Below are 27449 nucleotides of genomic sequence, written 5' to 3' on the forward strand. Positions count from 1 at the left end.
TTTTATAAAAATTAATTCATTTATATAGGATAATGCAAACAGAAACTTTTTTTGATTAAAAAAAATAGATTCGATTAAAATTCTGCTGTTTTCCACATACCGTGCTTGCTCGATTGGATGCCGACTTCGAATGCAAGCCGGGTATTTTTTCGTGTCTCTTAAAAAGAAAAAATATTATTCATACAAATGGGATGCACTAAATATGTGTCAGTAATATGTATCATTTGATACATCATACTCACTTATATATGATAAAGACATGACAATATACATACTAAATATACAAATTACCTAATTCCATCTGCCCAATACAAATTCTTAGCCATATTATTTACATTGTGTAGTCACTTCAAATTGCTCTCATTGCACATTAATTTGCATGTACTTTTAGAAATGAAACTAAATAATAGTTACTCATTACTTTATTAAATGAAAGTACAAGGAATTGGGAAATTATGATAGTGTACCTCAAAATCAGGCTACTGCAGTCATTAGAACAAATATGACTTTTCTGGTAAATAATGCCAAGATATATCTAAGCTAATGCTGAGAATGTGTCCAGAAGGGAGGGCATTTACAACCTTTCTTGTATAATAATGATCGGAATCTCATTTTTAAAACTGACGACTTCCTGGGCATGAAAAACATTACAATGATCACATAAATGCAATTTGTTATGGAAATAAATATGCAATTTGAAAGCAAATACCATAATATACAAGCATAAATATTTGTGATTCAAGATTTCAGGACTAATATTCTAAAGTAAAACTGCACTAATCCCTTAATACAAATATACCATCTAGGGCATCACACCATATTATTACTGCTTTAATCAAGAGTAAACTATGTCCTCTCCTTGTTTAATATTAATTTTCAAAAAATCAATCAAAGGACATTACATTACAGAGCCTCATAAATCAATTTTCATAAAGTTATGCTCCACTGACCAGTTAAATATTTTTTTCAATTCTGACCCATTTCAAGTTTCAACTTCTATGTCATGTAAAATCAAAGCAATTAAGAAAATATAGCAATAGCATAATAAAAAATATAGCACTGCTATATTATATATAGCAGTGCTGATAACATCCATATTGGCAACAGCTTGACCATCCCTTATCACAAGAATTGCCACTGACATTTAGGTTTCCTCATTCATTTACTTTTAGTCTTCGACTTACATGAACTAAATATAAATTTGAATACAGTCAAAAACTATAGGTCTTTAGATGAATGAAAATAACAGATTAAGTATCTGCTAATTCAATGAGTCAAATGAATGAAATATTTAATCAACCACAACATAAATATATTTAAACAATTAGGAAAATTATCAAACCATGAATTATCTTCTCTCGATTAATTAATGGCTACCAAAAGATGCCTAGTTGTGGTTTTGAAAGATATAAGTTAAGTGCAATCAATGAAAAGTGTAATTTTTTAATTGGCACGCTTTTCACAAATGCTTACACATTCCAGCTAAAATTATCGCCACTAGACAGACACACACCAGAATAATAAAATATGGACATCTTATCTTAATTCTCCACCAAAATGAAGTTTGTCTCAAGGCACAGTGAACCACTGTTATCTATCAACTGACAACTTTAAAATACTTTTATTGATCAGAGTTAGAGAATAGTGACAAATTAACGTATGTTCAATTGCACAGGCATCTATACAAGGGAGATAATCACAACTATAATATTTATTTCATTTGTAAAAATTTTCCAATGAATGATCCAACTCAAACGTATTGTCTTCTCCTCCTTTTCACTTGCCTTTCAACTATCTTTTTATATGTCTGGATGCAACCTTCATTTCTAAATTAACCCTTTTTTGGTCATTCTAAATCCTAATATATTAATTAATAAGCACACTGGCAGATTTGCAAACAAATGAACATTCATTTTTAAATTTTAATGCTCAATATAAGTAATTTAAACCTCTTTTGATAATTAAAAATGACTTGTTTGATACTATACCTGAAACACCAAAAAACAGATGGCATTGCGTGACAATTAAAATGGGATTTTGCGGTATCGGGTATTTTGGGATATTGTGGAAGTATGATTAGACATGACATTAAGTATGGCTTGCACATGCCTTAAGGTATTTGCATATTAGTTATAATGGTAATTAAGCAACTGAATGAATCATCTACTAAAGGCATATATTATTTTACCATTCAATTACTTTCTAGTAACTACATATGAATTCTTTACAGCTATATGTGAATCAACTAGAGCCAAGTCCTACCAATACTCTAACCAGTACATGTATGTTATGTTGAGGTATACTACCCAATCAAATAATCAAGAATTAACTACATACTACTTGGAATATATATACCAACAGGAATTTAAACCCTGCTGCAATAATTTCAGACATTCTAACAGCTACGCTAATGGCAACTAATGAAGTGAAAGGAGTTAACATTCTCACATCATCTGAGTTTGGTTCCATGATTGATGCTTTCTTCTGTTTTTCCTGGCCATCCTTGGCACCATCACTTGCACACTCCTCCCTATCAACTTTTCTTTCCTCCCTTGTTACTTGGCGATCTTCAAACATAGGGTAACCACGAAGTTTCTGAGTACCAAGAATCCAACTTGTATTGAAATTATCATATAGCAATTTCCTTCGACGAGTACTCCTCCTCACTCCTATGAACACAAAAATCCATATAACCATTATATTTAGGCAAATGTGATTCAAATAACCATCATTGAAGTATATGAAACATTAAATACCAAAGTGCATTACATGAAACTGCGATAAAGTGGAATTTCAAGACAAAGATGGTATACTTAACTTGCTCTTAACATGACTTGGATGATGAGTGTATGTCTGCCAAGCATTTGGGAGCATTTTACATATTATGAAAGAACATCGGTAAGGTAAGAAGGACACGCTGCTATCGCATTTTCCCATCGATTATGTATAGCACGCACCCAGAACTTTGTAGTTATCATGAATTTGTATAGATACTGTACGCCCAAGGTTTCATAGTTATCTTGAACGTGTAGAGATGCTGAGATGGTAACAACCAATTAATACATGAAATCATAATTGCCTGGGGTTATATCTACCGTAAGTAAACAGAAGATGAGACCCACGTGATTGAAATCAATTCCAAACAACAGAAGGATCAAAAAATAAACAATATTTACAGGCCAACACAATATGTCGCCTTATTGCTTTTCGCTATGATTCATAAGTCGAAACCAGACATAGGTTTGTGTGCCCTTTCATTTGCTATATAAATTAAATTTCATCAAATCAAATATACAAAAATAATATAATGAATGAAATAGAATTTTGTTGCTTTGTTAGCTTTACTTCACTTTGTTAGTACCGGCAATCAGCTGTTGTAGACACACTCCAAGTTCTATGAAAGTGTCGCCTACTTGGTAATTGTTTCAAACCTGAATTGAGCTAAGCTTTTGTAATTTAGAATTTTCTCAAGAAAATTACCCATGGAGAAGAAAATTGTATACAGCGATGTTAAAGCTAGAGTTAATCAATTTCGCGAAAGAAAAAAGAAATCCATAGGCTGCCAGGATTTATCCCATAATAAATCTTTTATATTAAAGTTACATTCTAGTTGGGAAAAGTGGATGATGTCTGGTAAGAAAGACTACACACCAATGGGAAGGATTAAAAGTGTCTTATGAAGAAATAAGCCAGTGGATCCTGGAAATTTGGCAGAGTGTCAGAGTGACTCGGGTAAAAAATGTATTTGAAAAAGCTTTAGGCAATATTGCAACGCCAGTGCTAAAAGATGAGGAAGAGTTAACTTTGGAGAGTGAACTCGGTGATGTGCCTGAAGCAATAATAAATGCACTTACCTCATTTAATCGTGATTCAGGCGACCAATTTCTTGGATTCGAGTGATCTACCTATCCTATCATATATTTATACGTACATGGATAAAATGTGACATACCCTACTTATATGTGAAGTGCTATGTATTAGAATAAAGAAGTACTACGTATTAAAAGATCTGTATAAAATAGTATGCGATTAGAAAGGCATGCTTCCAGACTAATTTATTTTTGCGAGAATTTTCTTTAAATTATCGTGGACCTAGGTATGTAAATGTTTTGGTTTTTTCAAAATTCATTACATAACGCGCATCATCATTTTTTTCAATCATATGAACATTTTTGTACAAAAAACGGACGCATTATCGATGGTAATATACGGTATTTATAAAACCACTCAATAGTGATGCATTCAATGCTCTTCTGCTTTAAATGACAACTTATTTTGATTAGAACAACAACAGTAGAAATTGAGAGTTAACAAGGCTAAAAACAGTACACATCTATTTGTGTTAGTGTTTATTTTTAGCGTTTAACCCATCTGCTGTCATTGAATCCTTTTTGATCTAACAATGACCAGTACCCGCAGACTTTTTTCATAAATTAAGAGCAAATTTCCTTATGAGACCTTATATAAAGTGCAACATAAAAAAGTTAAGCTTAACTTTTGATTATTTCTGCATGAACTTACCCTCTGCCTCATGGCTATCCTCCTCATCAGCACCCTCCTCCACTTCTTCCTCTTCCTCATCCACCTCCTCTTCCCCATCATCGTCTCCCTCATCCCCTGCTCCCTCACAGTCAGCCTCTTCTTCCTCTTCCACAACAGGCCTCCTGCTCGAGCGCCTTTCACGCTCTTCAACGTGGCCATTGGCCATGGAGCTCCTCTGCGCTGAGAGCCCATTGGAGGATGTAAGGTCTAGCCTTGTTGACCTGAGAGACCGCCTCACGTGGTCACTAACCTCAAGCATCTGGGTGGTTCTCCTCTGTGGCCGAAGTGATCCCATCATTGAATGCGGGCGTGAGCTCCTGCGGGGACTTGAAACATGCCTCACCGATCTATGAGTTCGACGGGACCTGGATGTGTAGATTTGATCATCATCATCAAGCCCCAACTGAACCAGTTCCTCTTCATATAGGGTGTCTTGATCTCGTATACCTTGCCGGGACCGGCAACTACGGTAGAGTCTTGCCGCTTCTGGAAACAATGTAAAAACTTGGGGTGGAAATACAGTCAACACCATAGTGCACAATACAATCCATTTGTGATAAGTCTTGATGTCATAGGTGACGTAACAGCTGGAGAGATGAAAATTTTGAGGGACACGTGTAAGGTATTGCAGTCACTCATTTTGGCTCAGGCAAGTCCAAACATAGAATGCTGCCCATCAAAAGGAATGCAACCAGCAGGCACATAAGCAGAAATAAACTTTAGCCTACTAAGATGGAAATTCCATATACATTTTCCAGGCTGCTGTTTTCACATGTCTTCCCTCAGAGCCATCATCACCTCACCTATTATCTGAGATGGACTAGATACACCTGCACAGTAATGCCAGCCTAGTTACCGCAAGTGGACTATACCATGTATACTGTGAGGCTAGACATAAACAACTGCTTAGCACATCTCCTCAAGTGGCAAGGAAAAACCTGGAGCCATTGACCAAATTATATCAAAAGTGATGATAGAAACTTCACATTTCCACTAAGCGAGTAGCATGGTTGCCACTAGTCTGGATTTTTTATAAGTCAAAATTTGAAATTTCTCCAAAGAAAACTTCATTGAAGATAACTGAATAAAAATTTGGCAAAACAAATCTCACATTTTCCACTCCACTTTCCATTTTATCCTACCTTGGATACTTTTTGCCCCAAACTACCTACCCTTACCTTCTGTTACACCATACCCCTAACCTGGTTATCTTCCACATGTTATCTTATGTTGCTAGGATAAAGTAAAAGTTCTAAAAACAAGCTGATGGTACTGTAGGTGCCCATAATTGATGAATTATCTAGTGAGTAATTGAGCCCAATGAGTTATTTTCCTTTGTGGTTCTTACCTTACCCTTATCCCACTTCTCGCTTCATCTAATTATCATTGCCCATGAACAACCCACCTAGCTAATTTTATCCCCTTTGGCCAAAAATCAAAGCCTCTTTCAAGTCAATTCTCATATTTGTTAATGACTGCAAAGCAATCACCATATATAACCTATTAAACATAAATACTTTAGGCTGGCGGCAATAGTTAATCTCCGGCTAACTAGGACTGTGATTGGATGAAAACTTGAGGAAATTTCCTAAAAATTTTCACTCTCAAGCAGTTCCACCGATCGCACACAGTGAAATCCGTCATGACTTTCAGAATTACTAAATTATCAGAGGGATTTACTTAAATTGTATTTCATTACACATGGAGGACAACATGTTACTTTCTATTTTTGAAAAGCATTCAATCAACTAGCATTCTAAAACCATTAGATAATGCATTTTTTGATGACTTTACTTCATTTTTAACAAGTTTCAGGTATTTTTAAAAATCTTTCTTTTATGTCAAATGTAACAAAAACTTCATATAAAAATAAAGGTAGACCAGAACAGTAGCCAATAGGTAGATCCATGCTTTGAACAAAAATGGCAAAATATGCACCTTCCATATTAAATCATCACATTTCACAAAAAAACACTTCACATTTGTAAATTTTATCTGTCTCCAAATAAAAGAATGACGAGCACATGAAGCACATCTTTATTTCAGTAGTAGATAATTAGGGGGGGAAACATTCAATTTTAAGTACCCAGGGAGATGGAGAAGTTAAAACCAAACTTAATAGCTCCCTGTTCATGTCATGCAAAAAATAGTTTAATTTATGGAGTAAGATGACCCAATATAATTTGACACACAGAAAAGAAATGGATTGCTTCATCTAAAATGCTCAATTCCTTGTAATGCAATCACCAGCACATCCTTTATGGGAGTCTATTAGCAAGAACTTGCCATAGGATTGATCAAATTGCATTAAGACATTTATTAAAAGGAAATATATTCATTTGAGCAACTCGATTTTCTTATTTCTTACCAGATCAACAAGAGAAAGCATGAAAAAAGAGAAGCACCAGCATTAGAATAGGGAACCAAGGAATTTAAACATCATACAATCTAAAAGGTATCCATGACATCACACAAAAAGTCTACAAAGGAAGCCAATGCTACATGCATGGATAACTGCCATTAGATTTCAGAGAAGGTTTTTGCATGTGCAGCAATCACAACTTTAGAACATTTTCTTCACCCCGGTATAACCATGGATATTTGACACCAAAGGAATGAAAGAAGAAAGCTAGGTATTTTGCACAATTTTTTATCTGGTACAACTAGTTTCAATGTATAGGTAGCTAAGGATGATGCCAATATGTTGAAACTATTTGTACCAAATAAAAAGCGTATTCTTCTTTCATTCAAGATGAATTTCCACATGGTCCAAGGTGGATATGATTAAGGACATTAGAAACCAAATAATTGTGAGATACAGAATGGGATAAGCATCTGTATTTCTGTCTTCAATTCATTACTGTGGTAGAAAAGGGCCAACATAGATTTTTAAGGCTCCAAAATTGAGGGAATACCAGGAATGGATTGAAATTAGTAGGATATTTGAATTGTAGCAAATGGATATTTAGAAATATCAATCCATAGTCGGTCACAACTAATTAGGTATAATTTGAGTCCTGAGAATTATGTCATTAATATGAAAAGGTATAGATATAAAATGTCTTGATTTTAGAGAGGAAAAGACAACACAATGTAGAGTAGACATGTTTAAAGAGGCAAAACAATTATATAGGTGGGCTGAAAACAACCATAGCCAACTGCGAATATTGCATTGCACAAGCAATGCATTTTTTATACAGTTAATACAAAGATTTTTGATGCCTAGAGAAGAAAAGCAACATCAAATATTAAATACTATAAAAAGTTATGATTTTTCTTTTAGTCTTAAATTTAGAATAATGCAGACCTTATCACTGACTAGATTAATTTAGTAATATAGTTTTAGTCTAACTAATCTACGTACCTAGGTTCACACATAAATTAGTTTAATTTGAATCAAAACAGATCTAGACATGTCATCACATCCCTTGACGTTAAGCCCTTGATTATGTTTTCACCTTTTCAACACGGCAGTGGATAGACCATTTTGTCATTGACATTTATTGTAATGAGACCAGGGTGTTTGTCTTACTCCTGTATTTTACCATTTTACTGGACAGCGGTTTTGATGTCATTTGGTCTGAAGTTCGACTGAAACTTGACTATTGGTGTCACAGAACTGAAAAGTTCAGTGACACCAATAAAACTGTCATCCACCCAAATGCAACAATGCTAGAGTATTCCAAAAACCAAGGTTTCCTTTATATGTCACTGCAGAAGCCTCTGTTATGCGTACTGACAGTGAGCCAGACACACTTGTTTGCTGACAATCATTTATATAACCTCAGCTACTTGGACGGGATATCATAGTAGTCAAATTAAGTGGCCCCCTAATGAACTCTGGACTCATTTTGATTTGGAGACTTCACCTATTTACCTCCCTACCACGAACTCAGCATCCATGTAGTGAGGATTCTTTGACATGCACTCTGAACAGAGAAACTTTAAGCATGCAATACTAAGGCAAATATTATCCACATTTCTTTTCATTATAGTACCATAATAAGTAGAAATGCTGACTTCCTTTGCTTTATTCAGCCATTTCCACCTATTCTACAAATATTTATTAAACGGAAAAACAAATCAAATCACTGCAAATACGTTATTCAAAAGGTGACCTACTCATAATTAATTAATCAATCGCTCAACTCTCTACTGCTCATTACTTGACCAAGCTTAAGCCAGATAATGGTTAAAAGTTAAAAGCACTTGAAATAATATCTTCTGCCACCTCAGAGGGCTCAAAATTTGAGAAAAAGAGCCAAAAAAGTAAAAATAAATAAATCCTTTTGTCAACAAGACTGTCGAGATAAAATATTTTTGTTAGAACAAAATCATTGAAAAAATTACAATAAAGCACCTAATTGTATTAGGCAAAGGCTTGAACTGAGGGTAAAAGTAGTAAAAAATGCCCAAATATCCTGACAACAGTGAGCACCTATCATAGTTAATGCTAGTTACATTGTTAATTGAAAGTAAAGAATCACATCCTGCACCCCATGCCTCAAAGAAATGGTCTCATTATTGATGGAATAATTTCATTAGTTACCTATTGATGGTTCTTGCCTCTAACTTCATCACTACACTCATGTGTTCTTCTTTACGGACTACAGATGACTTTCAGCGACTGTATATATGACCCTTGTAATTGTCAAACTGACCCAGTTTCTTTGGAAAAAGTCACAACATATTAAGACATTACAACAAAGTTTGAAAAAATATATGAGATCAATTTTGACTGAGGCTGGCAGTGATCATCAACCAACAGTCCAATATTCACCTGAGCATAATGGAAGAACTGAGAGGGCAGTAAGAAACATAGGTGATAAGGTTAAATGCATATTAAACAACTTAATTTCCCAGAGGTTCTTGGGCTAATTAAGCCAGCTATATGTGTGAAGTAAATTCACATAATTCAGCTAGGGAAGTAAAAGTAGAGCTGTGGACAGAGCAGAAGGTAGATATCAGCCATATGATGGTTTTTCAAAGTGAACTATGCTCACATGTGTAACTTGAGACTATGGCAAGAAGTGGGGTCCAAAATTAAAAGGTCATGTTTTTGTAATATAAAATAGCAGCAAAAAGAAAAATGCCATCTCATTAACCCAAAGGAGCCATAAAGACTTCCAAAATGTATGCCGTTGTTTTCCTTGCAAATTGTCATTTGAAGGACAATATAAATGAAAGAGCGAGTCATTCACAAATGCTTCATTTTCATTAGAGTAGCAAATGAATATACAATTTATCTAGTGCAAGAGTTCACTATTCTATAGAGAGAAACTCAATGTAAAGAAAAGTATGATTAAATTAGCCAAGGTTACAACCTCAAGCAATTCCAGGGACAAGAGGTGCTGCTTGGAGTCCGAGAAGAGTGTTTTAATTCTTGATGATTATGCCGTGCAAGTATCACAATTGTGAAGTAAGATAATGATTCTGATTGAATTAAGAGTCATAAGTTGCAAATGAATAGGAAAAGTTGTAAAAAAATGTGGTTTACATTAATAGAACAAGTTATTCATTTAGGCATATTGCTAAGGGGTTCACCAAACAATACAGAATATAAAATTTCTACCAAAAGATTAGTTAAGAAACTGTTCCTCTGATGGTTGCAGGATCAAATCTGAGAATCCTGCATGCTTTGAGTTCAACATGGATGGAAAATGAATCATTGGGATGTATTTTGTAATACATATACATTTTTTCTTAATGGAGATTAGGAAAAAGTATTGCATTGATATAAGGATGAAAGTTTTATTGCTGCACATGACATACCTCCAAAATGTACTACACAACTCAATATCAGTTTCATAAAAGAAATTATTTCAAATAGAGCTTGCAGTGGAGCAAAGTTCAAAATATAGATTATAGACATGCGCCACATTTTTTATCCATGGACCTCTTTATTTTGCGTTTATTTCACATTAATCAAAAAACAGCACTTTAGCCTTCACATCAGACTTTTTAACAATGATATAACAAAATAAACAATTAAAAACACTCAAGCCCTAGAGAGAGTAAAACCAACCTAAGCGAGATTCAGAACCCCGACCTCTCGGTTGGCAACCGAGGACGGTACCCTGCCACCACCAGTGGGCCAATGGGGCCAGTGATGCAACTTGTAGATAGAACTCATTTGATCAAAGGTGTGACGATTTTCCAGTGGCATACATGTAAATTTTCTGTTTGTTGTCGCTAATATTCCTCATCCATGAATCATACTTCACCTAACTCATCTTTCTCTCTTACTTTAGCTTAACCCTTTCTTCCCCCCTCAACCTCTCCCTGAGTTCTCTCCCCTACCCACACTGGTTTCAAAAGTCTGCTTCGAACTAGGCACCTTCTGATAAATCAATCTTTTCACAATAAACATTTAGCTGTGCATGTAAAGATACCAGACCAGAGACATTTGCTCTCACTATAATTAAAACCCTCAGCCAAAACTTTGAGTCAAATCAAGTAAAATACTAAACAGTCATGACATGGTGCTCCATGGGTTGATTCATAATGACACATCTCATGCTAATGAGAGGAAACAAGAAGTTCATAGCAGTTGCACATTAGATCCTCAAAGAAGTAAAGTTTCACCTAGGTAGACTTTTTTAAAAGGAAAGTTGAGATAACTTTCTCATGGTTATTAATGGTTTAAAGCACTACTGTTTTTTCCGCATTAGAGATGAAGGGAGAACTTTTGAAATGGGGCCATTGTGATGGCACACAAGAAAACAGCCATCTCAAGGAAATCCTTGGTTTCCGCCTTTTATTTTTTCATTGAAATCAATAATGGGTATATTTATATGATTTATACAGACACATATAAAAATATATTCTTACGCAACAGTTCATGGTCATGAATATCAATAAGAAAAAATGCAAAGCAATATCCCATCACCCTCATGTAGGTTCAAATCAAAGATGAATGGTCCTATATATCTTCAGTTCCCCAATCCAAATATTCAATAATGCTAATGGATAAGCAGGGATTTGATATTTTAGTTGCTCTGACCAGCTTCACAGAGCTACGGGTCTTCTTATAACAATAATCAGTGTAGCATAGAAGCATTCTAAATGACAAACTAAAGGTAGGCTTTAGGCACTGTGAAAGAGTAAGGCAGTTACATACAAAAACGTATTCCATTAGTAAATTTATTAAAATGGCTCCCTGGTATCCAGATGAAAAACTTTGAACTGATACCACCATTTCCTTCTGTGAATAGTGGGAGAGAATCATTACTACAGCCTACATCATACCATGATTTACATATAGAACCCACATAAAATCTCCATGAACCCGCACTCAGAGCTGGTGCATTCATTTTATTAGAGTAAAGAATATGCAGTAATAATGAGGTTTTCAAAATTGTTCTGTATTTAGCCAGCCTAAAGTTATTGTGAATTTCTCCATAAAATACCACAGCATACAGCCGATATTAGTATTGGTTAACGTACTAGGGGGCAAAAGTAAATCTTAATCAGGAACAAAAGGCAAGCTAAGAGCATCAGCCAGAACTCCAACAATCTGCACTTCAGAATTTGAAAAATACTTAGTATAACTCCTAGGGTACCTTTAAATTCAAGTCATTAACGTTCAGTTAAGCAATTTACGGGACCGCACGAATTAACAAAAGACAGTAAATACAATACGATTATTCATTAGATTCACCTTAGTTATAGACACTCCAAATTACACTACCGTACAAATAAACACACAACGCAGTAAATAAATTACGAGTATTCTTTAAATTCACATGAGTTATAGGCATTCTTCGGCGCAAATCTAATAACAAGTAAAATCACTTCGATTGGTGCCGTGTAACTAACTGCCGAAATAGAAAACCCACTTTTAGGCTGGACGTATTAAATGTAATTTAAACTTAAATTTTTGGCAAAAACCTGACACTCACCTGGGCTCATTGAAGAAGGTCGATGAACAACTCTCTTATCGCTTAAGACAAAACGATTTCTAAGTTCCTTACTGTAACTTATTGATCCCTGAGGATCACATCCTTCATCCTTCACCATTTTGGCGGACTGTCTCTCCAAAAGAACTATATTAGGGGAAAAGCAGATGGTTTACGTAAATTAGTTATTTGAGACTTGTTATACCTCGAATAAACATCGAAGATTCACACCAATCCAAGTTGCGAAACGCGAAAATGATCAACCAATTAAAACTAAATATTATAATCCTGGTCACCCAATGAAAATAATGTTGGTTCAAAAGAGATCTGAGCAACTTCGGCTAATGCGAGAAAATCCATAGGAAAACACTAACATGAGGTAGTACTGATCAATTGGCTAATATCAAAATAATGTAATATATAGGTAAGTATATAACACAAGCACTGATAAACGAGAAAATCACAACATTTAAAAATTTTTCGAGCGCAATGCCTTGATTAGTTAAACAATGAGAACTCCGATTGTGTGAACCCCAACGCGGGTCCATCTTTCAACTACTATAACAATGAATACGGTCTAAATATCGTATACTCTAAGTCACAATCTATTTTGGAAAACTCTTAATCTATTATAATAATATGCTATCTCAGAAGTCGGTTAAGAAAAATATTCACACACGACTACAGTGTGTTACAAACAACGCTTACATGACTGATACAAACGGAAAGGCAAAAATCATACGAATTTCATTTGACAAGGACACAGAAATTCAAGGACTATATCCATCCAAAAAGATAATATTGTCAGCTTACCAGCTAATACGCCTAGAATCTAAAATACTCCTCCAACTTGTTCATAAATACAGTAACATTATCTCCTCGAAGACGATTTAGATGAAACTATCTTGAGCGAGTAATGGCGGTAATTCTAATAGACCTCTATCAAGCATACAAGTAAACACAAAACAGCTGAAAGCATCGCCGCGCCCAACTAATTTCTGAATGTAAATTTGTACAGTTTGTGGAAGATGCGTCAAATATCAACCGAATTTTGCCTTTTCCTTTTGACGTCTCAACCCTTCTGCCTTTAATTTATCGCTGCTAACGATATAGTGCCAAATTATGCCATTGTCAGTATTTCATACTTTAAAACGTAGTTTTTGGAAAAATTATTTCTTAGGTATTGTTAGGGTGCGTTTGTACATATAAAAAACTTGAAGAAAACTTTGATACCCAGAAATGGAAGTAGAAGGGCAGTTGATAAATGTTACCCATTATATTGAATATTCATTTGGTAATGTATAACTTTTTTATTCATACATGTATGCTAAAATTTTGAAAGTCATGATGACCAAATTATAATTATTTGATAATTTAACCTTATTGTTCAATTATTATAGGTGACTACATTGACATAAACTATACCTTATGGCTTACCTGGCTATTGGCGCCGTTGTTCATAACATTCCTTCTTCCTCTCTTGATCGTATTCTTATTTTATGTATCAGCCTTAATTTTGTACATATACAAGCTTCACAGGTAGGTAAATGTTGTGTTTAAAGGGAGACTCACTTGGGTAAATGTAATATTATGCTCTAATGGAATATGCTTTTAGGTATCGACTGATTGACGCATACGAAAGGGATTTTTGGGATGGTGCTAGACATACAGTTGCCGCTATTTGGGATGCACACGGCTGGATATGGCATTGTATGTATACATGAAATACGCCTATTGAATGTGTTAACAATATCCAGAGTTACTTCTGTAGTTATATATTTTCGTTTTCAGCATACGAAATAATAGGAATTGAGAATATCCCAGATGAAGGTTCAGCTTTAATTATATATTACCATGGAGCTATCCCAATAGATTTGTATTATTTTGTAGCTCGGGTTATATTGTTCAAAAATCGTCTTATACATTCCGTGGCGGATAGATTTTTATTCAAAATTCCAGGTATTTTTCGTATCAATTATTCGTAGACTATCATGCAAATTCAGATCATTCAATGTCAGCAATATCGGGTTATTTTGTTTTAGGATGGGCCATTATCCTGGAAGCGTTCAAAGTCATACCCGGCACAGTAAGTACGTGTAGTTCTGTGCTGAAAGATAATAATTTGTTGGCCATTGCCCCAGGGGGAGTTTACGAAGCTCAGTTTGGTAATTCGTATTACAAGTTGATGTGGAAGAAAAGACTAGGCTTCGCCAAAGTTGCTTTGGATGCAAAGTGTGTAAGTTTTTCTCTTGCCTCTCTATGGCCATTACAGTCCGTGATTCTTGTATTTACCTTATTTTTTCTTCTTCAGTGCATAATCCCCATATTTACCCAGAATTTACGAGAAGCATTTTGCTCTGTGAGTTGGGGGTATACATTTTGGCAATGGTTATACAATGTCACAAGATTTCCATTCATACCCGTATATGGTGGATTTCCAGTGAAGTTAAGGACATTTGTCGGAGAACCTATACCGTACGAAGAAAATATAACTCCGGAGGAGCTCAAGAAAAAGGTGAGAATTATCCCGAGGCATCTGTTTTGCTTAATATTTTACAACTATAGTATTTCAATCAATTTCTCAATCCTCCCTCTTGATTTTTCACGGAATATTGAACCAGCATTCCACCTCACATAGATGAGATAATTTTGGAATTGTATCCTGACCGCATACCCTGGTAAATTCGTGATACTGATATTCTCTTGGGACTTCCTCTAATTGGCAAACCGCTCTTACTTCTATAAAGGCATCATGCAAGTGGTATTTCTGGCACCTGTATTGTCATGAGGTCATGCTTTTAACCAGTCGAAGTGATGTTTTTACATTTGAAATGACTACTTGTACCAGTTAATTTATGTTTTTGGAGTGGAATTACCATAAATATAAAAGATGATTTGGCGAAGATCCCACTCATGACTGTGTGTCCAAACATTCCATGGGCACAAGTTACCAATATGGGTTTGAGTAATATTTAGAAGTTACTGTCCCTCATAGTCACAATTTTATCAATTCTCAAGCCTTAATTTACATCCAAAATGTCCCATGAATGATAAGTGCTGCACGTATTATATCAAGCAAAAAGTTGTGGTGGGTAGCCACCAGTCGGAAATTGATAAACTTAAACACTTGCTGCAATAGTAAACTGGCTCTTGATCAGGTGGGCCACACCCATTCATTCCACTTTCTATTGTAACACAAACTCTTCAATATGACTTAGCTTGGAGGGTATTTATATTCTGATGGTAGGCTGTACCTTTTTCTGATGTGGAAAAGCTGAATATTAGTCACCAATGGGATTCATAATGATTATCGTGATCTTATGGTGGAGATTCAAGTATGTGTCAGTGAAATCATATTTTACGCCCCTATGCATAATATCATCTGGTAATAGGTTTTCAATTCATGGAATAGTTTGCAAGAAACTTGCAAACTTGCTGATAATTCATTCTCTGCAAATATAATCATTTCACAACACTTTCTTGCACTAATTTCTTCTCAATCAGTGAGCCATCCTCTTTATTTCTTCCCTTTTAATATTTATTTGATTATTGTCAATGAACTTGTTTTTCTGGATATTCCCAATGATTTTTCTCTGGTTGTTGCCTTTCATACTGCTCTCTTCACCCACTCTTCAACTGCATTTTTTACAGCACCAATACACTGCCAGTTTGACTTATGGTATAAGAATAGTTTGAAAAAGGTTTTGAAAAGGGGAGGAAGAAGAAATTAAAGGAGAGATATGTGATAATATGCTCGTGTTTCCCTTTGTGTCATTGTCATTGTTACTCCTGGTAGGGTCACCCATGCCAGGAAGGTCAAAAGGTAGGAGTCAGACAAATGGTAGCAAAGTGGCTGCAATTGCATCTGACCCCAGTGGGACAGCCATTTCAGTGATGGTGTCATATTAAAATCACCATTGAGGGAGCCATCTCATTTATTTTTTCAAGCATAAAACAGATATAAGCAGAAAATGAATCCTGGCAGCTATGAGACTCAGCCCACTAGAATGGTTATTGGGCTCAGGTGCAGCAAAGGCAAGGCACTTAAGTAGTCATCATCACATAAAATCCATGCACAAACTAGCTGAAAGCTGGAAAAGGAGATTGCAATAATAAGGATAGGGAAATGGAATATTAGGAAGATGGGGACAGGGAAGCTAGAAAACATTGAGAGGAATGATGTATAGATGTTAGATTTTTGTAAAGTATGATGGAGAGACAGCAAGGATTTCTGGAGTGATAGTTACAAGGTAAATTTATGGTATGGCAGGAGAGTCAACATGAAGTGGCCATAATAGTGGCTAGAAAACCAAGGAGAAGGGTATGAATTTAGAGCAGTAATAGAATGTTATTAGTTGAGAGATAAAATCAGAACCGATTAATCTAGTGATAAACTAGGTTTTCATACTGGTAAGGTCACTGGGTGGAGGAAGTAGAGTTTGGATGATAAATTGGACAAAATAATGGGCAGTTCCAGTGGGAACCCCCTAATAATGAAAGGAATTGGGGGGAAGGCAAATGGAGGGATGGGAGAGAGGTAATGGTGTGGTTCAGGAATTAGAAATCATAGCAGATACAAAGTGATGGAGATCTGTAGGAGAAAGGGTTTTAATTTGATAGTTAGATGTTGTTCGATCATCATCCCAGGTGTGGGTTCACATGGGAAATACCAGGAAAAACATGCAGTTCCAATTAGATTATATTATGTTTAGACATAATGTCAGAAGTGGCATTAATTCACACAGCAAATGCAGATCATAATTTGCTATTAAATGTAATTTAAAATTCAAAAAGATTTTTATGGGTAGGACAGTGCCAAAATAGAATCTTGAAGGTTATTGATGGGAGTAAAATAGCTGTCCAGAAAAACTTAATAAATATCTAAATGAGATTAGGGAAATGAAATAGGTCAAGGGAAGGTGGGCAAAGCTGAAGAATGGTATAGAAAGCACTGCAAAAGAAACTTAGTTGTGGAAGACACCCAGTTGCTATTTAATTCTGTAATGAAAGTGTTGTATAAGGATGCCCCTACTCACTCACTCCATCACCTGTCTCTCTTCTCACACACATTCTCATTTATTCTCACTGCAATGTCATTGAAACTATGGCAGCTTACTAAGTGCAGCATCAGCCACTGAAGAAGAGGAAGGTTATGATGAACTTCTGGCCTTCCATCAATGCTGTGTGATCAAATTGTTTTCTATACCCTATATACTAGTTGTCGGTCAATATTAGGATAATTGGCAGATTTTCCTAATTCCTAGAAGTGTGACCATGTTATTCCTCCCCTTCCTGACATGAGATTCCGGTAGTGCAATTAACTATATATTCAGCATCTTTGATTACTCTTTCCATAAAAGGCCATAACACTTTGCTCTTCTTCATTTTTGGAGCTATATGCAAATAATCACAGTTAATTCAAAATTTTCAATGTGGCCACTGAAAAATGTATGCATGAAGCAAACACCATTAGTGTTGGAGGAAGCTCCCCAGTGCCTAATAGCCTTGAATGGCAAACAAACGAAACAACCCTTTCAACGCACACTCTTCTAAAAGGGCCTGTGTACTAGAGGTTGGGTCAGTTCTCCTAAATTGAGGCTTAAGGATAAGGGTAGAGAGATATAGTGAATATATAATGGAGGGGCATACTTTCATAAGACATTCTCTCTCTCTCCTTTTTGTGCATGGCACCTGGGTTTTTACAATATTTCTCTCCATTTTCCATTTCCTCTAAACTGTCGAGGGCATGAGTAAGATTGACAATTTTATTGTACTTGGTCATTATTCTTTGCTGAAAAATCTGTGATACCCACAAATATGAGACGATTATTTCCAAAAACTAGTGGAATACAGAATTACTATGGCTGTAATATTATGTAACTGTGTATATGATTATCTTTTTTACTTATACATGATCAACCTATTTGATCCAATTAAGTAGTATTGTTAAGACCTATCAAGGTATTCTTTATTTTGGCTCAATGTTTAGCTTGGCTGTAGGTCAATTATTTCATATTTTAACGATTGAAAGAGAATTGTCCTATAAGGAAAATTTTCATTTTCCTACTTACATAGAAAAAGTGTATTTTGAACCTGGGCCACTTTCTGAGGATTTTCAATTTTTTTCCCATTCATCTGGTGGACAATGTCACCTCTAGCTCAAGTAAAAGGGCTAAGGAATTTGTGAGTCACTTTGTTCATTTACTAATTAAGAGAAATTGAATTTATGTTTGCTCCCCTGTGTTTGTTGCTGATAATCACATGTGATTATTAGGACAGGCTACTTTTTGTATTCTATTGAGGTGCATGAATTTACTTCAAAATAAACTGGAGAATTGAAAAAATGGGAAACGGGCATTTTACTTAACAAGTCCTCCGTAAACCTTCCTGATACTTATTTTGCATTAGCATGACAATGTAAAGATGAATATTAGAAATATTTTTTTCATTTTTTAGTGGAAAATTGGTCATCAGCTGCCTTGTCGCATTCTCTGGTATGTTGTCAACATCAAGAATTTAGTACTGCAGTTGCAGGGGACCTTAGATGCTAACAACGACCCAGGATTTCTAAAAAAAAGATCATAACTGGATATGAGCCATGGGTCTATGGCTATGGCCTTGAAACGAAAGCCCAGTCTTCCTAACAACTGGTTGATGAGATAAAGGAGAATGCGACGATGCAGCTGATGACCATTCCGAAAAAAGACTTGATTGTTTTGAAAACTGGAAGAGGCACTGGGATAAGTGTACAGGGCCTCAATGGGAGTACTTAAAAGGGGGCCTCATTGTTCTAGGTAGGCAATTTTTTCAAAATATTGCATGGCTGGATACCTTCTGAACAGACTTTATATATTAGCCAGTTGTGTATGTGGCAGTAAGGATTTACTCAGAAAAGCAACAGGTTTACCACAAACCACATATTCATCCCCCTTGTAAATTGTGGTATTTGACCTTAATATTATTTTGTTGGATCCTTGAACTCCATTTAATCAAATTATCTTTTTCAGCCTCTAGAATTTTACAGCCAATTGTATAAATATTTTTTGTGATTATTCTCAGGTGGCACTTGCTATCGAGTCTCTTATTCGCGATCATCAGAAGGTTCCTGGGAGTATTATGAGAGCCTTCCTGGAGCGATTTAAATGACCTCTTATAGTATTGGTGTTCATCAAATCAGAATTGTACTTAAGACACTCATAAAGGACAACATATCAGGTTCATTGTAAAATAATTTCTTCATGTCTTCTGAAATTTCTAATGTGTGTGCTAAAAGTAGCTTAATTTTTTATTTGCCTATGGCATTGTTTGATTTTTTTAATAACTTACTGTGATGAGAGGCCCTATCTGGTTGTGATAATAGTTATGAAAGAAGTGTTAACACAGACATTTTACATTATTCTGTATTTATATTGAGTACAGACAAATTTTTAATGAGTTTTATATAAATACATAGAATGTGAATGGACTTTTTTATATAAACACATTATCTTCCATGTATGCTTTTAAGCATTGGTTGTGGTCTAAAACTTATTTCAATGTCTGCTTTAATATTAATTGTTGCAACATTGATAATAAGGTAATCATGGTGAATGTATTGATTTTTATACAATATATAACTTGAATGTTATATTAAGTCTATTTCATTTCTCATGACAATGAAATATCAGTCACAATTATTAAACCTTTCAATTTACATACTTTTTCTAATTATGGAAGTTACTCAAGAGTTGAAACTTATAACTCTAAAATCCATTAAGATAATTACATAACAACCCATAAATATCACTAAAGAGCTCTTAGAATCCACATACACTCACTCTAAAATCCTAAAAGTCGCAGTTTATTAGCATTTTGAATACTGTCATTCTGCTGTGCCTTGTCCCAGTGAATCTTTCAAATTTATGTTAAATAAAAAAACATAAGTATCACCTTGCTATCTGGATATTTCACATGGAACAAATGCTTTCAAATAAACAATGATAACCAAGGTAAACATGTTAAATATTATCACAGTCATTTCTCCACCCTTCTAATATATATGAAGAACAATAAAACATACGAAATCAATTTGTCACCAACCATTTGTTGTGAATCAACACATTTCACATAACTCTAATTTGTACTTTTCGCAATCCTCTTTATATGCATACCTGGGATTTCCAAAAAAAGGAAAAAAATATAAACTTTCATTATGAAGAAAATATGAGAAAAGATAATATTTTCTGTAGATGATATTTACTGCTAGGGAAGTAATATTCACCTCAAAAGGAATAAAGATGAGTATAGCAATGAAGCTATCACCCTACATTTCTTGAGATTTCAAAGTTTCCAGAGTGGCACTGATAATATCCAATGCTTCACATCTTGTACTGCACTAGTGGCAAATTTTAGGAAGAATTGAGAGACATCCTTCAAACAGACTGTTCCCAAAGTAGCCATATTTTAGGACTACTAAAAGCCGTCCTTAATACCTATCTCAGAAGTACTGTGCCATAGAGCTTCACAACTTCTAAATAGGTGCAAATAATTCTACAATTGGTTCTAACTTTTTTTTTCACTTTACCACTAGGAGCATGGCATAAGTATTCCTAGATTTTACAATTCTAGGAATCACAAACCTCTAATAGAGGAAATAATAAGATTTCAAATGCATAAATGTCATAAATAATGTCTCCAGATAGCATTCCAGACTAGCCATTCTGCCGATATATCAGCACCTCAACTTGACACTTTAATACTTTAAAAAATTTTGAGTGTCATAAATTTCAGATCTTAGCTTCAGCAACTTTAGGCGATTCCTTAGAGGTGGCAGGGACAATATTTACAGTAACTGTTTCACTTATAGTTGTGAGCAGAGCTCCTGACTGAGGTGGACTCTCTCCCCTGCTTACAATATTCAGTGCAGATACTTTGGCTCTTTGGTAGGCTGTGACGGTGTTCAACCCTAAAAACCTGAAATGATAAAAATGAATTATTTCATGCACCATTGGCATTTCAACTAATCAGTGGTAAAGGTAATCAAAGAGAATCTATTTTTCAACATTAAATTTGACTAGCATTATGCCTGTGAACTTATATTAGGGCATACAACAATTATTATTTATTCAGAAGTATCAAATAGTGGTGAATAGGTCTTCCATGGAAAAACCCTTTCCCATCAAAAGTTGATCTTTTGGTTGATTACTGTGGTTTTTTCTTTTGCAATATACGTAGTTTATCATTATGAATTTTAAATATGCAATTGCTTAACAGGAACTGTAAAATGATACGCAGATTTGAAAAATAGGCCAATGACAGGCAATTCCCAAGGTTTATTTCTGAGTATTCCTTTTTGGTATGGGGAACATAGTTCATCATGAATTGTTTGTTTTTCTTGATTTCCTAAATGTATTACTTTCATGAATAAAGTCAAGTGGCAAAGATGGAAAAATCCTGGTATATGAGTACTGCATATCATGACAATTTTATAGAACGAGTAATGCCAAAAGTACAAGATGATGTTTAGGGTTAAATTTTATTAAAATCCCTAAATGATTATTTGAGGTCTACAAAAATATTTTTAAAGACTATTAATGTATTTACATTAGATAAGACCATTTTTCAGTCACCCTAAACACCAACACTTTGAATGAATTTCCACTGAGTTCTGAAGTGGTTTTCAGGGATTTGATCAGCATATCCAAAGAGAAATTTCAATATTCAATTGTTCCCGGATCAACTTTTTGGAAATTCATGTTAATTAAATGAAGAATATAATGTATCTTTCCACTGCCCTTTATTCACGTACACCTAGTTTCAACGCTCAAGCGTCATCATCAGGTACTTGAGAAATTTCAAGGTTCTTTTGCTAAGAAACCTATAAATGAGCAAATTTTCTCCTTTTTTAAATGCATTTAGAACAGTTTTAGCCAGGAAACTACTATACTGTTTATGATCTATAAAATATTACCATAACAATGTGATTCTGCCCAATGCAAATGAATTCAAGCAAACCTACAACATAACATCTTATCCAAATGCATCATCATCAGTATTTCAATCTTAAAATTAGTTTTACTGCAACCATCCATTCTTCTATTTTAAGTGTCAATTCCCTCACCCCCTGATAGCTTCTGAGCATTCTTTTATTTTCCCTACGAACATGTCTCTTTGTCTCTTCCTTTCGGTATTTTCCTTTCTAATACCAGGGGGTAGATGAAGGATTCCACTTGCACTATATCTAAATACATGCATGATGCAATCTTAATTGAAATTTCATTTTTAACATTTTTACAATTCAATAGAATATCAGGAAGATAGGATGCTATTGTATGAAAAAACGTTTACTATACAAGTTGGGCAAAAACCATCAATTCTACACAGACTGGAATCTGAGGAACAGGTGACTTCTAAACTCACCGCACACACACGTAGACAACCAGTAAAGCCAGACCAAATGCAAGGACACGAATCAATGGTTCTGTAAATAACTGGAGGACAACCCATGCTCCAGCCACTGAAACAGTTGCACATGTTGCCAATGCAGCCGTGCGTAGCCAATGCTGGGGAGTAAAACCTCGTTGCCATGCTGGTCTGCCACTGCATTCCACCTCATAAGCACAGCCACAAACTTTGCATCGTAAACACTCAGCAATTGCTGGACCAGCACCTTCTTCTTCCATGCTCTCTGAACTCTGCAAATACAATTATTATCAATTTTAAGAGTGTAACAATATATATCAGCCTCTTCAAATATAAATAATAACTCCAGAATAAGTCTGTCACTTGACTTCTTCTACAGGTATAGTAATTTTTCAATGCTCGTAGGCACATTTTCACAGTTTGTAGTTCTGGGATTATGATTAAAACTGGTGATGTGAGAAGGCAGATATCTATCTTGTTATTTTTCAAAGAAAACCTTTGAAAAACATGGAAACACAGATGGATATTACCTCTAATCATTGTATGAGATATCAAGAACTGTTCCATTCAAAGAGCACAGTAAGCTCTATTTATTATTTGTTTGAACTTCATTCCTTGTTAAGACCAACTTTCCATTCTATTTTGTAATTTATTGTGCTCTTGTTTGACTCAAAATCATTTCATGTATCTCAGTTATTTTAAAGTATACCATACTTTTTGTCCCTCATGTTTCTCAGACATTACAACGATTTGTAAACATATATATTCAAACAGTTTTTCCCCGCAAAATTGCATACAAAGGTCTACTTTTCCAAAACAAAATAGAAAAGAACACCCATAAGTTGTAGCAATCTAACATCAAACATGATAACTGCAAGTTCAGTGGCTGTCCCTTGTTCCAAAATTTGAGGCCCAATCTCTTTCCAATTATGTCTACACCCTCATTGCCCATTTACCCTTCCATGTAATATCATATGATATGAGAACTTTGTTTAGACTTTATAGATTCATCTGAAGTCAAATGGATGGAATTGGCAATAGATCTGTCCCCCAACTTTCATTTCTCTTGCTAGCAAATTATTAGTTAGCATTTCTAGCAAATTACCCCAACTTATGTTCCGAGTGATCATCCCAGTGAAAGCCAGTCGAAATAGCATTAGGTAAGTGGGAAAAATGTGCCAGTACTGCGTTTGCCACTGGGTATGAATTGTGACTAGGAGTTTTTCTTTAATTAAACATATGTTTTGGACAAATTAACTCACTCACTTCAAAGAGAATAAAGAGTTTTCATTTCCAATTAAATTAAAATCAAGCTTCATACTGAGTTTATGTGAGAACACTGACACACTTCAAATAACTGCCCGTCAGTATGTTACTCGGGATCTTTGACACTATTCTATGCAGTTAGTTTTATTGTCTAGGGTAGCTCTCGAGAAAGGAGTTAAGGTAGGCAACAATAAAATGTAAGATTCCTCCAAAAGCCATAAATCTTTAATTGCTTGAGATCTCTACCCCTTGGCACCCGAAATCCTAGATTTCACTTGAGATACTCAAAAAAAAAACTTTGAAAGACCATTGATATGAAAAAAATATGCTATATTTTTCTAACTGTGCATTTGGAAGAATTTTCACAAGCCTAGTGGTATTCCTTCACCTACCACGACTTAGGAATGACCAGAAAATGTGATCCAGCAGATTTTATCTAAATAAAAAAATATTACAAACATTTGATAAATGTATTTTTAAAATCTCCCATCTATGTGCACGTTTAAGTTTTACAAGTAGAGAACAAAGATTTTATTTAGGTGTTGCATAAAAACAGAAATTGGGTGAAGGACTACTTTTTTCCAGAGCATTCATAGGTACACCCGATTTTTCAACACAGAAAATAAATGGTACCCAATTACCCCATTAATACATACAATATTAATAAATTTCAAAAGTTAAACATTTTTTCAAAAAGTTGAGGCACACATGGACTCATGTAGTATTTCAAAATATAGGGGCCAACTTGAGGGATATTTTTCTCAATCCTTGTACATCAATAAGACTTCATAAATAAGGGCAAAAGACAGATAAATGGGATGAATACTTATAGCCAGATAAGAAAACAGAATTACTAATTATTGCCTAAGCTGTTTGAATTTTTTGCTAAGGATATGGTAACAGAGTGTTGGGAAGGTCTGGGGGTTAAGAGTCAAGAAAATAAGGAGCTAAGTCAGATGTGCAGATTATCATGTTTATTGGTCATCTAATGGTTGGGGTAGGTTTTGGAAGGAACAATTCCATAGTCTCTCTAGAGAAAACGCAAACAACATTACAATAAGCCCTGCTTCGATTCCAAATACTTCCTTCCTCCCTCCTTTCCATCCAACATCCCTTTCTTATTCCAGTCCTTTCTTAATTTGTCTAACATCCTTCCCTCTATCACAGTCTTCAGCATCCCATTTAAAATCAAAATGCTCTCATCCATCTTTCCTGCCTCTTTTTTATTTCTCCAACAATCCTCTCCCTTCCCTCACCATGCCTAGGACTTTCTCGTTGGTTTTCCTTTCAGTCTACTTAACCTTTTCTATCCTTCTCCACATCCACATTTCAAAACCTTCAATCTATGCCTATCATCCAACTTCAGTGACCTTGTTTCCACACCGTACAACAGTCCACATATAAGTTTTGACAAGCTTTTTCTAAACATCCTTACTCAACGTCCCTGCCATCAATTCCCTCCTCCTTATGGAAGCCTCTTAGCCGAGTACAATTCTTCTTACCTACCTACTAATTTGACCATTTTGAACCAAAACACTTCCGAGGTACTAACTGTTCCACCAGCTCAAGTGTTTGCCCTCCTATTTAATGTTCATCAATTTCCTTCTCCTTGCGAAAGCTTCTTTGCCAAAAGCAATTCTTCATCTACATCTACATCTAAATAATACCCCGCAAGCCGCCGCAAGGGCGTGTGGCGGGGGGTGTTAGGTCACCAACCGTAAAAAAGAAAAATACCACATGCAAAAAAAAAAAACAACACGGAAAATTACACCCACAGCAGCGCACACACTCATGCAAAAATCCCTTCATCCAATACTCATGCAAACACATACTATATACCGCTAAACAACTAAAAAACTGCACCCCATGATGCAGCACGAAAGACATCCTACAACACGGAAGCCAGGACACAACAAGCAAGAAATTGAAACACCACATGAAAATGCACCACGAAACACTCTGCCCCCAGAGTCTTTAAAAGGCAGGGAATGCGACCCAACGTTGCAGGTAGCAGGAATTTCCCCCCGCGGAGAGGGACGAGGGATTGAAAGGGAAACTTAAAAACAGATGAACAGAACATGAATGAGGTCATTCGGGAAGAATGTGTTATTATAACAAAACACATAAGGTTAGTGGAAGAGCATGCATTTAAATACAACTAATTATTTATTAGACGCTGAGGGTGGCAAGTGGAATTTTTGCTATCTATAACCCTGCAGTTGCTATCCCGTATTGTCCGTGGGAAGAAGGAGTCCTTGAGTCGGCTAGTTCTGGCATCTATTTCCCGAATTTTATATGCATGATCCAAGCGACTAATGTATGTAGGAGTACGAATAATTTGCGAGACCTCGGTGCTGAAACATGCGGATCTAAATTTATTTAATAATTTCAATCTTGCATTGAATCGTCTCTCAGCCAATGATTCCCACCCCAAATCCATGAGCATTTCGGTGACGCTTTGCGTTTTATCGTAGGAATTTTTTACAAAACGGGCTGCCCGGCGTTGAACCTTCTCAATTTCCCGAATGAGACCTTTTTCACTCGGATCCCACACGCTGCATGCGTATTCTAAATGAGGCCTAACAAGAGCGTGGTAACAACGTTCCTTGACCTTCGAGTCACTTTTGCCGACAGGTAGGTAGCCTTACGGCGAAATGTAACGATAATTGTAGTCATAAGCAAAGGGGGGCCCCCTCAAGGCGATATTAAGATGCGTGTGGCTTCGGACCAACAATTCTTGATCTTATGTCCCTACTAATTTGACCATTTTGGTCCCGAACGCTTCCAAGATAGGTAAACAATAAGAACTCAATAATGATGAGATTCTTAAGAAACATAAAGACTAAAAACTATGAAGCAGGAGAACACAAATGATCAGGTGAAACAATTCGTGTATTTAGCCTACAATTTGGATGGAAATAGGGGTAGCAGCAAGGGCATTAAAGGAGGATCAAGTTTAAAAAATATTAAGAATGCTGGATTCCATTTCTTGAAGCTCTAAGTCAATTCACAAGTTCTTACATGTGGTTCATTGGTTCCTACATTGCCTTTTTATGAATCAAATCTTCCAAAATGTTCACACACAGATTTCATGTGATGCGTGCCATACTGAAATGCATATGAGGAGAAAGAGAATATGAACTTGGAATAGCATTAAAGTAGTAGGAGTGAGGAACTAAGGAGGGAGATATGTTAACAACATTACCAGCCTTGGTGTATTTCCATTACATTTATGCAGCTTTGCCCAAGAAAGTCATGAGTTTTTTTTTCAAAAAAGTTGCCCAAATGCTGAGATTTTATTTCATGAAAATATAACTCTTATAAAATTTTTATTATAAAATT

The 27449-nt window shown here is 35.4% G+C and overlaps 3 protein-coding genes across 5 annotated transcripts in view; 1 reads left to right on the plus strand and 2 right to left on the minus strand.

The window, feature by feature from the left end:
- The window catches only part of LOC139689625 (ATPase family AAA domain-containing protein 2-like), a 56265-nt gene extending 42925 nt beyond the window's left edge, over positions 1-13340 (minus strand). The window contains exons 1-5 of the mRNA XM_071586796.1: positions 13254-13340; positions 12444-12587; positions 4522-5028; positions 2449-2669; positions 101-157 (exon numbers count right to left, since the gene is read on the minus strand). Coding sequence (XP_071442897.1) covers positions 101-157; positions 2449-2669; positions 4522-5028; positions 12444-12561 — 903 coding nt within the window. The 5' untranslated portion in view covers positions 12562-12587; positions 13254-13340. The remainder of the gene's footprint in view (positions 1-100; positions 158-2448; positions 2670-4521; positions 5029-12443; positions 12588-13253) is intronic.
- A 90-nt stretch (positions 13341-13430) lies between these two features.
- On the plus strand, positions 13431-20238 carry LOC139689635 (DGAT1/2-independent enzyme synthesizing storage lipids). Its single transcript, XM_071586816.1, has 7 exons — positions 13431-13734; positions 13841-13979; positions 14056-14150; positions 14232-14399; positions 14483-14676; positions 14752-14955; positions 19500-20238. The coding sequence occupies exons 1-7, from the start codon at positions 13680-13682 to the stop codon at positions 19584-19586; spliced, it is 942 nt and encodes a 313-aa protein (XP_071442917.1). The 5' UTR covers positions 13431-13679; the 3' UTR covers positions 19587-20238.
- Positions 20239-20355: 117 nt separating this feature from the next.
- LOC139689634 (uncharacterized) overlaps positions 20356-27449 on the minus strand; it is a 37535-nt gene continuing 30441 nt past the window's right edge. For all 3 annotated transcript variants that reach the window (XM_071586815.1, XM_071586812.1, XM_071586813.1), the window contains 2 exons: positions 22839-23113; positions 20356-21392 (listed from right to left, as the gene is read on the minus strand). In XM_071586815.1, the coding sequence (XP_071442916.1) occupies positions 21206-21392; positions 22839-23113 (462 nt within the window). In that variant the 3' untranslated portion in view covers positions 20356-21205. The remainder of the gene's footprint in view (positions 21393-22838; positions 23114-27449) is intronic.

Source organism: Hetaerina americana, unplaced genomic scaffold (genome assembly GCF_022747635.1).
Source record: "Hetaerina americana unplaced genomic scaffold, ioHetAmer1.1.p SCAF_26, whole genome shotgun sequence".
Classification (NCBI taxonomy): domain Eukaryota; kingdom Metazoa; phylum Arthropoda; class Insecta; order Odonata; family Calopterygidae; genus Hetaerina; species Hetaerina americana.